The following is a 14,889-nucleotide window of genomic DNA, read 5'->3' on the forward strand; positions in this document are numbered from 1 at the left end:
GCATTCTTTTTTTCAAACTTCCCCCAATTTGTTACAAAATGCTGTTTTCTTCCTTGAATCAGTAGAAAACTATTGTTTTTGTTTTTTCTTTGATACTACTATATGTTTCACTGTTTTATCAAAGGGACCTTTCCTGTTGCTCCAATTCGGAACTTAGAAGAAACGATTGGCATGCACTTCGATTCCCATGTTTATTAGGGATAGCTGCTGTCCTATGTTTAATGATATCTTCTAATTTTGTAAAATTATTGACATCTACTTACTCTATATTTTGCCTTACTTTTTTTCAAAAATTCTTTATCATGTTTAATCACTTCATTTCTATCCCATTTTAATTATTTTAAATATGCACACATTTTGCATTGTACTACTATTTAATATTGCTCCACCATAAATGTTTCAAAATCATTTCCTCCTCTAACCACAAATTCTTTTTCAACTTCTCTCATTTTTTCTTTCTACTTTATTCTGCTCCTAGTCATTGTAAACTCCAGTTATTTGAAATACATTACTTTTCTCATCTATTACTACTACTAGATTGGACTTGATTTCCTCAATCACTTTTTTTTTTTAAATTCAAGTTAGTTAACATAAAGCATATTATTAATTTCAGAGTAGAGTTTAGTGATTCATCAGTTCCATATAACACCCAGTGCTTGTTACATCATGAACCCTCTTTAATGCCCATCATCCAATTACCCATCCACCTACTAACCTCCCCTCCAGCAACTCTGTTTGTTCCCTGTAGTTGAGTCTTTATGGTTTCCTTCTCTCTCTCTGTCTTTATCTTATTTTATTTTTCCTTTCCTGCCCCTATGTTCATCTGTTTTGTTGCTTAAATTCCACATATGAGTGAAATTGTATGGTATTTGTCTTTCTCTGACTGACTTATTTCCCTTAGCATGATACTTTCCAATTCTATCCATGTCATTGTAAATGGCAAGATTTCATTCTTTTTGATGGCTGAGTAATACACACACACACACACACACACACACACGCATCACGTCTCCCTCATAAATTCATCTGTTAATGGACATCTGCACTTTTTCCATTTTTTGGCAATTGTAGACATTGCTGTTCTAAACTTTGGGGTACATGTGCCCCTCTGAATCACTTTTTGTGACTTTTGGATAAATACTTACTAGTGCAATTGCTGAGTCATAGAGTAGCTCTATTTTGAACTTTTGAGGAACTTCCATACTGTTTTTCAGAGTGGCTGTACTCTTCGACCACTTCGATCTCATGATCAGATATTACAATAGTAGATTTATATTATGATACATTTAGTGCCCTGATACTCTCCTCCTGTCAACTTATGCCAAACTCACTATTTTTCTTTGCTTATTCAGTTTTCCTTTAAGGTTATGTACTTTATAAAAAGTTATAGAAAGTGCTGAATTACTCCATTTTAAATCCCTGCCACTAAAATTCTCTAGATTTTTTTAATTTGAATTCCATTTATGTTTCTCTTGTCTCTCAATTGTATCCTTATATAGTAGCTGCTTTAAAAGATTTTCCATGGTTTTCAAAAATATCCGCACTTCCACAAGCCTCAGTGTCGATCGGCTATTTGGCTGTCTAACTATTCTTAGAAAAGGGATATGAGTATAGGTAAATTTCCATTTTTACCTGGAGCAAACATAGCATATCTCTCTATTACCAGTCGATCATGCTAATTTTTGTAGTATGGATGCAATGTTATTACCTAAGGGGCAAGGTTCTTGAGCTTCTTAAATATAGAAGATAGACTTTTTTTGTAAACCATTGTCAAAATATATAATCAGTGAGGTGAATTTTACTCAAATGGAAATTTTTAAAATATGTTTTAATTCAGAATTGTCCCAGAAAAGCCAGTACCAATCATATCACTAAACTGTTGATCATTCATAGCCTTCTCCAGGACACATCATCCAATTTCTATAATGCTGTACATGCACACAAACTTGATAAGTGTGTCTAGACTGAGAATCTCCTGCCTGCTGGGCACAGCTGGAATATTGCTTCAAGCAATAACATCATCATTCTCTACTAAACCAGAAAATCCTGCCAGCAAATAAAGGGAAGGTCATCTTGAAAAATATCTTTCTAACATGCTTCAAAACATTCAACAACTTAATAAAAAGATTATGTAAAAAACAAAGGAGAACATTAATTTAAACATTAATTATTTTTATAAGAAAAAGTTGCCAATAAGAATTTCCAAGGTATTCCATGAAAATATTTTTATGAAACTTATAATGAATTATCAAAAGGAGTACCACATCTATTGCATAAAAAGAACATCAGCTCCATTTCTGCAATGCCAACAACAAATTGAGTTATTATTTCAGAAATCTTAAGTTCTAGATTTTGACATTCAAACCTTACACCTGGAATCTTTAAACCTCTTTTGCCAAGTATATAATATAATTCCCTAAGTTCTTATTACATGCATTAGAAAAACATTTTTCAAGAATAAGAGACAAAAGTAATATGCTTTTGAATTTAATTAATATGAAGAAAACATTACTTTTTGCTTTAATGAATATCAATAGGAACTGTCTTGAATAATAAAATATTTTTTCCTGAAAATACTAATAATTTCTCAAAATTGTATGTACTTTGATGGTGAATCCATGTAGGAGAATACATGCCCACATTAGCTTGTACATGTTTAAAATAACATGATCTTTTTATATACTCATCAGAGTCAATCTTCTTTTAAGAAAGTTAAATTATTCATACTTATTGTGAAATTGGTTATGCTTACTTTTTTAAATTTGAGAATCTGATTTGAAAAGTGGAAATTAAAGAAAAACCTAATTTCAAAAGGCAACTCAATGCAGGAGAACTGGGAAAGGTGAAAGTAGATACGATCTTATACAGAAATGAGTAAGCTAGTCTCTGTCTCACATAGAAAATGAGATTAGATCCATTATAATAACATAATGGAAGGAAAAATATGGTATACAAGCAAGGATCCAAAGGGCTGGATAGTTAAGTAGGGCTTATAGTGGAAGTTCTCTTTTCAACTCCCAATATCCCCCAAGTGATATTGGAAGGAAGTCCTCAAATGAGAGTAAAGATTGGGAAGGAGTTGTTGGAAATTTAAGGAGAGAAAAGAAGATAGGGAAAAGTCTTCCATACAAGTGGGAGAGGAATAGACTCACATTATATAGTTGTATGAACCTATATGGAGAATTATTTATAGTTTGACTTTATGATAAACAATTGATAAGATTTTAACCAGTGTGTGATGTTTTAGTGTTACTGTGATAACCAGGAGACTCTGGTCCTTGGGGATCAGATGTAAAGAAAAAAGTTTTTTTGTTTATATATAATAGACAATTTTACTTTATACCACAATCTATAGGAGACCGTGATACTCTAATCTAAATTCAGCAAATAATTTATATAGATCCATTGTAACAATTATCTTTTGCAAAATGACAAACCACCTCAGTAATTTGTGGTTAATAAAACATCCAATCATTTGGTTCAAAATTCTGTCTTTTTGTAAATGTGGCTGAACTCTTTGGGAAATTATTTTGCTGATCTACAGACAGCTGTTGTTTAGCTCATGCTCTGCATTTGGAAATTGGCTGGTTGGCAGGGGGATGAGAGCAATTGAGGCATGTGGGTTTTTTCATCCAACAGACTTACCCAAATTCTCCACATGATGGTGGTACAGGGATCCCAAAAGTAGAAAGACAGGAAGCCTAAAGGCTTCTTAAAGCCTAGTTGAAAGCTTGTACAAGGCATGTCTGCAATATTTTATGGTGGCCATTTTAATAATCTAAGGTATTTTCCGTCTTACTGTTATAAGATCTTCTTTCTCATTTGTCCATAACCAATTTGTGGAAAAGTACTATCAGCACTACATCAATATATATCCTGGGTGCAACCACATCCTCCCATATTTCTATTGCTGTCAACTTGTTGCAACATCCATCCCCTTTTCCTGGGATTAATGCAATGATTCCCAACTACCCCTCACCTTATTTTGTTCCCAACCAAGCAGCTAATGATTAAGACCACTACAGTTTCAACATAAAACTCCAATCCTTGCAATACCTTTTCTTTTCACTTAGAGTAATAGCTTAAAGTCCTTACAATGGCTTTAATCCCGAGCACTGTATTCACCGTTTCCCCATTCACTGCATCATATCTCTCCGAATTTATCACATGTTGTTATTCTACTCATTTTGATCTAGCCACAGTGGCTTCCAAATCCCCTCTCAAATATACTGGGTACTTCCATTTAACTTTGTCTACATATATAGACAGAAATAGACAGGCATATATTTTTACTCCATATTCCAAGAATCCACATAATTTGTTTCTTATCTCTTCAAATATAATTTTCTCAGCATGGTCTTTCATAACTATATTAACTTGCACCCCTCAGTCATACTTCTTACCTCCCCTGACTTAGAATATATGAGATCAACCTTGTATTACGTAGATAGGTACATAGGTAGGTAGCTAGGCAGATAGATAGATGATAGATAGATAGATAGATAGATAGATAGATAGATAGATAGATGATAGATAAGCAGACACATACATAAAGACATATATACAAACATATACACACCTAAAATTTAAAATAGAAATAATGTTGAACTGGAGATCCCTGGGTGGCGCAGTGGTTTAGCACCTGCCTTTGGCCCAGGGAGCGATCCTAGAGACCCTGGATCGAATCCCATGTCGGGCTCCCAGTGCATGGAGCCTGCTTCTCCCTCTGCCTGTGTCTCTGCCTCTCTCAATCTGTCTCTCTCTGTGACTATCATAAATAAAATAATAATAATAATAATAATCTTTAAAAAAAAAGAAATAATGTTGAACTGTTTTATGTAGCAGTTTTCTGTGGTTACTTCGAACATACAAAAAGTCATTAATTCACATAAGGTAAATATGTAACTTACTATTCTTCCATCCATTATACTTATAAAGACATCGAAGAGGCATACTGTCAAGTATCGCAACTTGAGTTAATGTTGTTATTTAAGGACAAAGCCATGATTCCATTTTAAAGTTGTCTGTATTCATATCCATATATCATATTTTAATGAACTATGTTGTCTTTTTGGCATCATCACATTTTATTAAGTAGGTATTATTACTAATACAATTTGTAAAGGAGAAAGTAGTCATAGCAATTGAAAGTACATCAAGTTCATACTGTATGTGCAGCCAGGACTCCAACCTCATCAGTTGTATGATAAAGCCCATACCCTTGCTCTCCATGCCACACTTTTTACTCCATGATTCTAGCTTTTCCCACATCCATTCAGAATTAATTTTACACTCTAAAGTATTCTCTGCTCTTACATGCTTTATGATCCTTTTATATGCTCTTTCTTCCATGTGGACCATTTATCCCAATTACTTTTTTCCTATATACTATTTGTCCATCATATTTCTGCATTATATCATTCTTTGAGCACTTCAGCTGGGTGAAATGGCCTATCTGTATCTCATACTAATTTTAAAGTCTTCCTAATTGCCTGTTTTCCCTATCCCTCCCTGAAGGAAATTAAAGTCAGAAACCATCTCTTGATTATCATTGTAGCTCCAGGATTTTATATAGCATTTGTTACATGCTAAAAGTTCAGTTGATTTTTTAAAATAATGTAAAAGTTGCATTTATTAAAATAGTAGTATGTGAATTAAATGCATAATTAATGCTCTAATTTAGTGCAAGTACAATAAAAACATTAAATAAGAGAATGTTTATTTTTTCCATTTAACAACAAAAAAAAATTGTTTTTCCAAAAATAATTTCTGAAAGTCCAGCATGTAAGAAATCTTCCCAGGTCAAAACTAGGAGAGGTGGCTGGAGGGCCACCTGCTTGGTCTTTTGAGGGACTTCCTGAAGCACTCTATTACTGTGGAGAATTTTGATGAAACTCACTGCTATGGAAGCAAGAAAAGTGATTTAACAAAAAAACTTGAGGGAATCTGGATTTGTCATTGATTCAGTGTGTAACCTTGACCAAGTCAGGTCATTTTGCTCAGCCTGCTCTTTCACCTATAAGTTGAGAAGGTAGAGCAGGTGATTGATGGCATCAATTTCAGACTTAAAATTCTCTACATAATGAATAATTAATTCCCCTCCCTCTTAAGATATCTTTCTCTCAGTATATATTTATCATAAGTCACACATAAGATATGCCATTGAGCACACACGTGCACACATACATACACACACAAAGCAAAAACAAAACAAAACAAAAAACAAAGAGCCTAAAATGCCTCTGCAAGAGAGCCATATTCAATCTGAGCTAAAATGGTAATTTGAATGAGGTTAATGTTGGAGGTCTTGTGTGCTATTCTAATTCAATACATGGACAGAGGCAATAGACTAAAGATATCTGAATAAAGAGAAAGATGTGAGTGGGATGCCTGGGTGGCTCAGTGGTTGAGTATCTGCCTTTGGCTCATGTGATCCTGGGGTCATGGGATCAGGTCTGGCATTGAGCTCCCCAACATGGAGCCTGCATCTCCCTTTAACTGTGTCTCTGCCTCTCATGTGTGTCTCTCATAAATAAACAAATAATCTTTTAAAGAGAAAAATGGGAGAATTCAATATAATTTGGGTACCTAATGTTTTAGAGACTTATTTTTAGAGCTATTTTGTGCCTCAGCATTTCTACTTCTCAAGCCTAGGTGTGACTCTTCCCAATGATCTTCTTAGAGCAGTAATGTAGCCTTGTCCATCAGATTTTTAAGATAGGAGTCTTTCACCAGGGGCTGGCCTTTCCTGGAAGATCTGATGTGAATAAAAGATTTCTTCTTCCTTTTAGGTGCTGAAAGTCATGATATGTTTGCCCTGATTATTCTAGTAGCCAAACCTAATAGGTTAGTTAGTATTGTCAATTAATGAAAGATTTTTTTTCCTTTCTTTTTTCTTTCTACCTAAGTCTTTAACTCTTACCATCACTCAATCCTTTGGGAAGCAGGAAGATGGCAGCAGAGTAGGAGGACCCTAGGCTCATCTCATCCCACAAACACAACTAGATAACACCACATTATCCTCAACACTTCCAGAAATCAACCTGAGCACTGACAGAACAAGCTCCACAACTAAAGAAAGTAAAGAAGACACATTAAAGAAGTTAGGAAATACAGAGATTTGGTTTAGGGAGATGGATCATAGGTGCTGCAGAAAGGAGGAAGCTGCGGCCTCAAAGAAGAGCCAAAGAGAAAGGAACAAGAAGAAAATGCACTAGGAGAACCTTTCCCCAAATTCCTTGGCTTGGCAAATTAGAGGGGCTGAATTTCATGAGTTCTTACAATCAGCGGGGCTTAAATCTGCAGTTTTAAAGGTCAGTGGCCTTGGCTGTGATAGAGCCCTGAGGGCATTGCACTGCTTCTGGAGAGATGGCAAGAAAACAGCTTGGGAGCAAAGAGCATGGAAACAGTGATCTGAAGAACACTTAGTGGGTAGATTATTAGGTCTTCTTGGAGTATGTCACTGAGAGGCAGCATTCATGGAGATACCTCTCCAAGAACAAAGGCATTGGCTGGGTACCAGTTACTCCTCCACCTCTCAACATAAACATAGAGACACCTGTGGGAAGCAGTAGAACACCAGCACTGCATGCTTAAGTTGCTTTTACCAAGCCCTCCCATTCTGTGCTCTGATAGCCCTGCCCATCTCAGGCATGCTTGCCTCAGTCTCAGCATAGAGGGTCCCTCCCCAAGAAGACCAGCACAAACCCCTACCCACACCACAGCTCTGAACAGAGAATCTTTCAGGGCCTCAGTTCTGGTAGAGGTAGTGACAGGTCTCATTTCACAAGCAAACCAGGGTATATCTAGTTAAAACTCACCATGTTTGGGTCAGGGACCAAACACTGCCAATAGCAGGCAAGAAGAGCCTCTGCAGATGACTGGCCTGAAGAAAAGAACAGTCAGAACACAACAGCAGTGTACACACAGCACACATCAGAGACATTCCCTGAAGTGCCTGGCCCTGGACACTACATGGCCTCTTCTTCATAAGGCCATTAGTTTTAGGAGCAAAAGACAAACTGGCTTTTCTAACACAGAGAAAAGGGCAGAGACTTAGACAAAATGGGAAGACAGAGCAATTTATCTCAAGTTAAAGAACAAGATGGGGCAGCCCCAGTGGTTCAGCAGTTAGCACCACCTTCAGTCTGGAGCCTGATCCTGGAGTCCTGGGATTGAGTCTCACGTCGGGCTCCCTGTGTGGAGCCTGCTTCTCCCTCTGCCTTGTGTCTCTGCCTCTCTCTCTCTGTGTCTCTCATGAATAAATAAATAAAAATATTTAAAAACGAAACAAGATAAGGCCACAGCCAGAGTTGTAAGCAAAAAGATATAAGTAACATGTCTGATGGAGAATTTAAAGCAACAATCATAAGAATATATACTGTGCTTGAGAAAAGAATAGAAGACATTAGTAAGACCCTGACCACAGAGATAAAAGAGTTAAAAAAGAACCAATCAGAGATGAAGGGTTCAACAAATGAGATTGGAAACATGCTCGATGTAATGACAGTAGGCTGGAGGAAGCAGAGAAATGAATTAATGACCTATTAACAAAGTAACAGAAAACAATGAAGCTGAAGAAAAGAGAAAAAAAAAAAAAGAATTATGCAGAATTAGGATAGACTTAGGGAACTCAGCGACTTCATCAAACATAATAACATTCATATTATAGCAGTCCCAGAAGAAAAAGAAGAAGCAAAGGGAGCCAGAAAATTTATCTGAAGAAACAATAGCTGAAAACTTCCTTAAACTGGTGAAGGAAATAGACATCCAGATTGAGGAGACACAGAGAATTCCCATCAAAATCAACAAAAGCAAGCCAACACCAAGAAACATTATAGGTAAATTTGCAAAATACAAAGAAAAAATCCTAAAAGCAGGAAGACAAAAACAAACAAAAACAATAAAATAAATAAATAAATAAAATAAAATAAAATAAAATAAAATAAAACAAAAAAACAACTTACAAAGGAAGACCGATCATAAAGTTAGCAGCAGATCTTTCCACAGAAACTTAGCAAGTCAGAAGAGAGTGGCATGATATATTCAAAGTGGTGAATAGGAAAAATCTGCCAGCAGGAATGGTCCTTCCAGCAAGATAGAATGATCTTCTATCATTCAGAATAGAAGGAGAGATAGTTTCCCAAGCAAATAAAAACTAAAGGATTTCAGGACCACTAAAGCAGCCCTGCAAGAAAGGTGATGAGGACTGAGTGGGAAGGAGAGGCCAAAAGTGACAGTACAAAGGAAACACAAAAGCTGTAAAAATGAATTTCTGTAAAATTAATCAAGGAACTCACACACAAGAAAGGGATAATAATATAATAACATATACCTAAAACATGGGGATCAGAGGAGAAAAGAATGAGTTCAAATCTGAATGACATTCAATTTATTTTAGACTGCTATTTGCAGAAAAGATTACATACAATCCTAATGGTAACCGTATATTAAAAAAATAATAAACACACAAAGAATAAAGACAAAGAAATTCAAATATATCACTAAAAAAATCAGCAATACGAGAGAGAGAGAGAGAGACAAGGAAGGATCAGAGAAAATCCCCAGAAGTAACCAAAAAACAAGCAATAAAATGGCAATAAATACATATGTATCAATAATTACTTTGAATATAAATGGACTAAACTCTCCAATCAAAAGACATACAGTGTCAGAATAGATTAAAAACAAACAAACAAACAAAAAATCTACATGCTGCCTACTAGAGACTCATTGTAGATCTGCAGATTGAAAGTGAGGAGTTGGAGAAACATAATGTATATGCTTATCAAAAAAAGCTGGAGTAGCAATTCTTCTGTCAGACAAACTAGACTTTAAAACAAAGACTGTAACAAGGACAAAGAAGGAAACTCAATAATAATAAAGGGGACAACCCACTTTGATAAGTCTGGCTAAAGGTTTACCAATTTTATTGATTTTTTTTCAAAGAACTAGCTCCTAGTTCCATTGATCTTTTCTTTCTTTCTTTCTCTTTCTTTCTCTTTTTCTTTCTTTTTTTCTTTCTTTTAGTTTCTCTATCATTTACTTCTGCTCTAATCTTTATTATTTCCTTCCTTCTGCTGACTTTAAGCTTCATTTGTTGTTCTTTTTCTAGCTCCTTTAAGTGTAAGGTTAGGCTATTTGAAATTTTTCTTGCTTCTTAATGTAGGCCTATATTGCTATATACTTCCCTCCTAAGACAACTTTTGCTACATTACAAAGATTTTGGACCATCATGTTTTCATTTTCATTTGTTTCCATGCATTTTTAAAATTTTCTTCTTTCATTTCCTGGCTGACCCATTTATTGTTTAGTAGCATGTTGTTTAAACCCATGGATTTGTGGTCCTTCCAAATTTTGTCTAATGGTTGACTTCTAGTTTCATAGTGCTGTGGTCAGAAGAGGTACATTGTATTATTTCAAACTTTTTGTATTTGTTGAGGCTGGTTTTGTGGGCTAACATGAACTACTCTGCCTATGTCTCTGCCTCTGTGTATGTGTCTCTTGTGAATAAATAAATAAAATCTTTAAGAAAAGAAAAAAGTCATATGTAAGCTGCATACACTAACATCCAATTATATGAGACATCCTCTTTTCTCAAGTAGCATTTCATAGAAGTTGGTGTCCAACATTTCCTAGATTTTCATTATAGTTTTACCATCTCTATTCTATCTATATATGTTAAGATATATGCTATATTTTAAATATTTAAATGTATAAATTATCTGGTTATTTTTGTAACCGACTTTTAATTTTATTTCACTAATTTAGAGACTATCCCTCTATGATACAAGTTTTTTGAAATAATTTCAGTTATTTCAAACTGAAATACAGGCATATGGTTGGGTTCATCATATTCCTCAATTTATGCAATGTTATCATTATGGGTCTGTGCAGACTTTTTCCCACTTAACTATTTTATTTGATAAAATGTTGCTTTTTAAAAAAATATTGTTTTGGGGAGCCTTGGTGGTTCAGTTTATTAAAATGTCTGCCTTTGGCACAGGTTATGATCTCAGGTCCTGAGATTGCACTCCACATTGGGCTCCCTGCTCAGCAGAGAGCCTGCTTCTCCCTCTGTCTCTGCCCCTCCCCTCTACTCATCCTCACTCATTCTCCTTCCAATGAATAAATAAAATATTTTTTAAATGTAGCTTTGTGTGTGTATAAATATTTTAATATTTTATTTTTTAATTTTTTTTAATTTTTAATTTTAATATTTTAATACATTGCACATCTCATACTGCTTTCTCATTAAGCATTATGTATTTTTAAATCCACTCAGATAATTCTTTTTTTTTTAAAGATTTTTTTTTAATTTTTTTTTTATTTATTTATGATAGTCACAGAGAGAGAGAGAGAGAGAGGCAGAGACACAGGCAGAGGGAGAAGCAGGCTCCATGCACCGGGAGCCCGATGTGGGATTCGATCCCGGGTCTCCAGGATCGTGCCCTGGGCCAAAGGCAGGCGCCAAACCCCTGCGCCACCCAGGGATCCCTCAGATAATTCTTTATACATTAATTCATTGCTTCTCATTGTTCCAGTAATAATACCCCCTGGTGAACATTCACTGCAATTTGTGTATCCCCTAGGAATGGACATGTGGTTTGTCTCCAGGCCCCTGAATAGACATCTAGGTACGTGCCACTCTAATGTTTGTTTGATAATTTTGGGATGTACTCAAGAATAGGATGGTTGGATCATAGTGTATATATGACACATTATACATTGTTGTCTGTAGTAACTCATTCAGTGCATTGCTCTACCTTCTGCCCTATGACTAGCAGTACCTGCCAGTTGAAGGTGTATCCATCTGAATTGGGCTCATCAAGAAAAGTGAGCAAAAATGACCTCTTCACACTCAAAGTGGCAGCCCTAAGATCCCTTATGTGCCCCTCCCAATCCCCTTGCTTTTTTTCTCTCTGCCATGAAAATGTATTATCCTAGATCTGGCCTCCTACTTCACCAAGACCCCAGAATGAAGACATGTCTAAGACAGATAAAGACACACAAAACAGTAGAGCAGAGCAACATGAGCAAGAAATAAACTTCTGTTACTGTGAGCCACTGAAATTCGAAGGCAGTTCATGACCATAGCAAAACGTAGTAGAAAATTATGATGATGAAATGAATTATGAATTTCCATAACTATGAGATAAGAGAGATTGCTTTCTAGAATAATCAGTCTACAGAACTAAACAGTAGTGCAGAAGGTTTCCATTTCACTAGAGCAGGGCCAACACTTGACACCAACGAGCTTCACAATTTGTCCCAAACTAACAGGAGGAGAATAATACTTAATTATTGTTTTATTGTTAATGTTCCTGATGACCAATGATGTTGAGTATCTCATCACACATTTATTACATTTAATTTTTTTTCTCTGTAAATTATATCATTTTAGGTAGGGAAGCAGTATTATTATTTTTTTTCAAATGGTTTGACAGTTTTTCCCTCTTTTACTAGACTATCTTTTCTCTCTTTCTTTATGGTACCTAATTCCATAGTTGATTCTATCTCTGAATTTTCCCATTTTGCAGATGGGTCAGATTGTCTGTTCTTGTGAAAATTCCACACTATTTTTATTACTATGACTATAATAATGTCTTCATAACACCCAGGGAAAGACTTTCCCCCATTCTTTGTTTTTACAGCCTGATTCACCTTCAAGATCTTTAGTATAAGATATCCTATAACATACACATGTTTATAAATGTTATAAATACATAAATTTATAAATACATAAATATTATAAGCTTCAGCAATTTGCCTAAGAAGGTTTCTGGATTTTTATTAATATTGCGTTTGTTTTGTAGCTTGTGGAATCTTGACCTTGTATAATATTATCTGAATGCCACGAAGCATAAATGACAAGAATCTTTGCTGCAGCCACTTTCTCCAGACTTTCCAGCTATTTAGTTCCTCTTTTGGTTTGCTGTTAATCATTAATAATATCTTAGCTTTTGTTCCTTTTACGAGTTGACCATTAGAAAAAAATGCTTTTATAGGTTGATCGTTTTATTTACAATATTGGGAATTTTTCTTATAGCTATTGTTTTGGCTTATTGTTTCTGTTGTCTCCCACCCGTCCATCCCCCAAACTCCAGGCTAAGGACAATGTCCTTTAACTATCGATGCTTTCATTTTGGGATAATGACAATAATCCCTCCCTTCAAATCCATTTACCTCTATTGCACAAGTGGCTAGGTGTCATGCTAGATATCAGGAATTGTATCTCTAAGTAAGAAAAGGAGAATAGGCATTTGATGACAAGAATATTGGTATTGTCCACTTGAAATAATTTTGCTTTTTTATTTTTCTAATTTATTTTTTAATCATTAGCAAAGACATTTCTTAATAAATTCTTTTTGAGAGATTTATATCTTGAATAAAGAGTTGGTTCCAAAAGTCCCTACAATATTATTAATTTTTTGCTATATTGAAGGAAGAATCTAGAGCTAAGTGTTTATTTGAAAATTTAAGTTTTAGTGTTTAATCGAGCAATAATAGAATTGCTAAAAATTAATGCTGCTTTTCATGCACATTGTCTATTAAACTATAATTTCTAACAGGTAAAATATAGTGATCTTTTAGCACATAATGCTATTAGGCATTGAAAACAATAATTATTTACCAAAACATAGTGAAGTGGAGGGTCTCCATGAATTCACATTTGTAGATTTGGTATTAAAGATTAAAGTAACGCAGAATGTTAAAAAAAAAAAATGTTTGATTAGAAAACATCAAATGAAGCCAATGTGTGACTGCAAAGCTATTTTGCCAATCCTGTGTACTCTCAGTTATTTAGCAAATGATGATGGCACGTTTTATATAACATTTATGAATGCCTGCAGGCAACATTAAGACAATTCTTCAATTAGCTTAACGGACATATTCTAGAGGAAACAAAAAACTGTTAGTTATTTTTTATATGATTTAGCAGGAGTAAAAGCCATAGCAGAATTGGGAAAAGAAAACATTGATGGCAAGCTACAGATGTTATTTCAAGGACAATATTGGAATGGTTATTTCAAAGGGTATCATCCTGTTAAGAGCTGAACTCTGAGTTCTTCTACTTCCCTGAGATCACTTTGAAATGGAAATGATAAGAACCTTTAATGTCTTGCCCAAATAGGAAGGTGCGCAGAAATCAGAGCTATGCTTGGCAAGAGATAAGAGGTATTACAAATAAAGCTGGGATGAGCAAGGATAACATGCATAGTCCCAACAGAATAATGAGAAGATAGAATGGCCCGAGACTGCAAGTGGAGATATAGGAGTAGTTAGAGATACCTTCTTTATGTGTTATCTTCTAATAGTGACTATATAAATATTTATTCTGTGAGTAGGGATATTGTGGCAAACCTGGATCAAAATTGATATGCACGTTCTTATTTCCCTCTAGAAATATCCCCAAAGATTTTCTACATGATATTGTTTCCTCTATTAAAGCTGAAGTAGAAATTATTTTAATCTCATACAGCCTTGGTTATATCATGTATTAACCTATCTGTGTAGGAAAAAAAAATGTAAGATGAAACTGTGGAAGGCTACATTCAGATTTTATGTTAACCGTAAGTGCCAGAAATAAAGAACACAATATACTTAAAGTTGCACTCAGGAAAATTTCATAGATATGGCTAATAGAGTTACGGCACTGAGTGTATCATCCCGAACTCATTCTGTACAAACACTGAACTCCAGAAGAGCTTGATCTATTTTTTTTTTTTTTTCTGTTTACCAGAGAAGCTTTTACAGGGAACTTCCTACAATATTGATACTTGTTATCTTTCTTTATTGTTATCTAGAGGGAGCACTTTTTAAAAAGTAAATGGAGTCACCCCTGTGTATCAATGAGGAAACTTATAGCTCAGCATTGGACAGCTGAGA

The 14,889-nt window shown here is 34.9% G+C and overlaps 1 protein-coding gene across 1 annotated transcript in view; it reads left to right on the forward strand.

Moving 5' to 3' along the window:
* LOC119874678 (ral guanine nucleotide dissociation stimulator-like) overlaps positions 1–14,889 on the forward strand; it is a 369,613-nt gene that overhangs the window by 196,482 nt on the left and 158,242 nt on the right. The window contains exon 2 of the mRNA XM_038560471.1: positions 11,592–11,636. Within this exon, the coding sequence (XP_038416399.1) occupies positions 11,594–11,636 (43 nt within the window). The 5' untranslated portion in view covers positions 11,592–11,593. The remainder of the gene's footprint in view (positions 1–11,591; positions 11,637–14,889) is intronic.

The sequence above is a fragment of the Canis lupus genome, chromosome 16 (genome assembly GCF_011100685.1).
Source record: "Canis lupus familiaris isolate Mischka breed German Shepherd chromosome 16, alternate assembly UU_Cfam_GSD_1.0, whole genome shotgun sequence".
NCBI classification, from domain to species: Eukaryota; Metazoa; Chordata; class Mammalia; order Carnivora; family Canidae; genus Canis; species Canis lupus.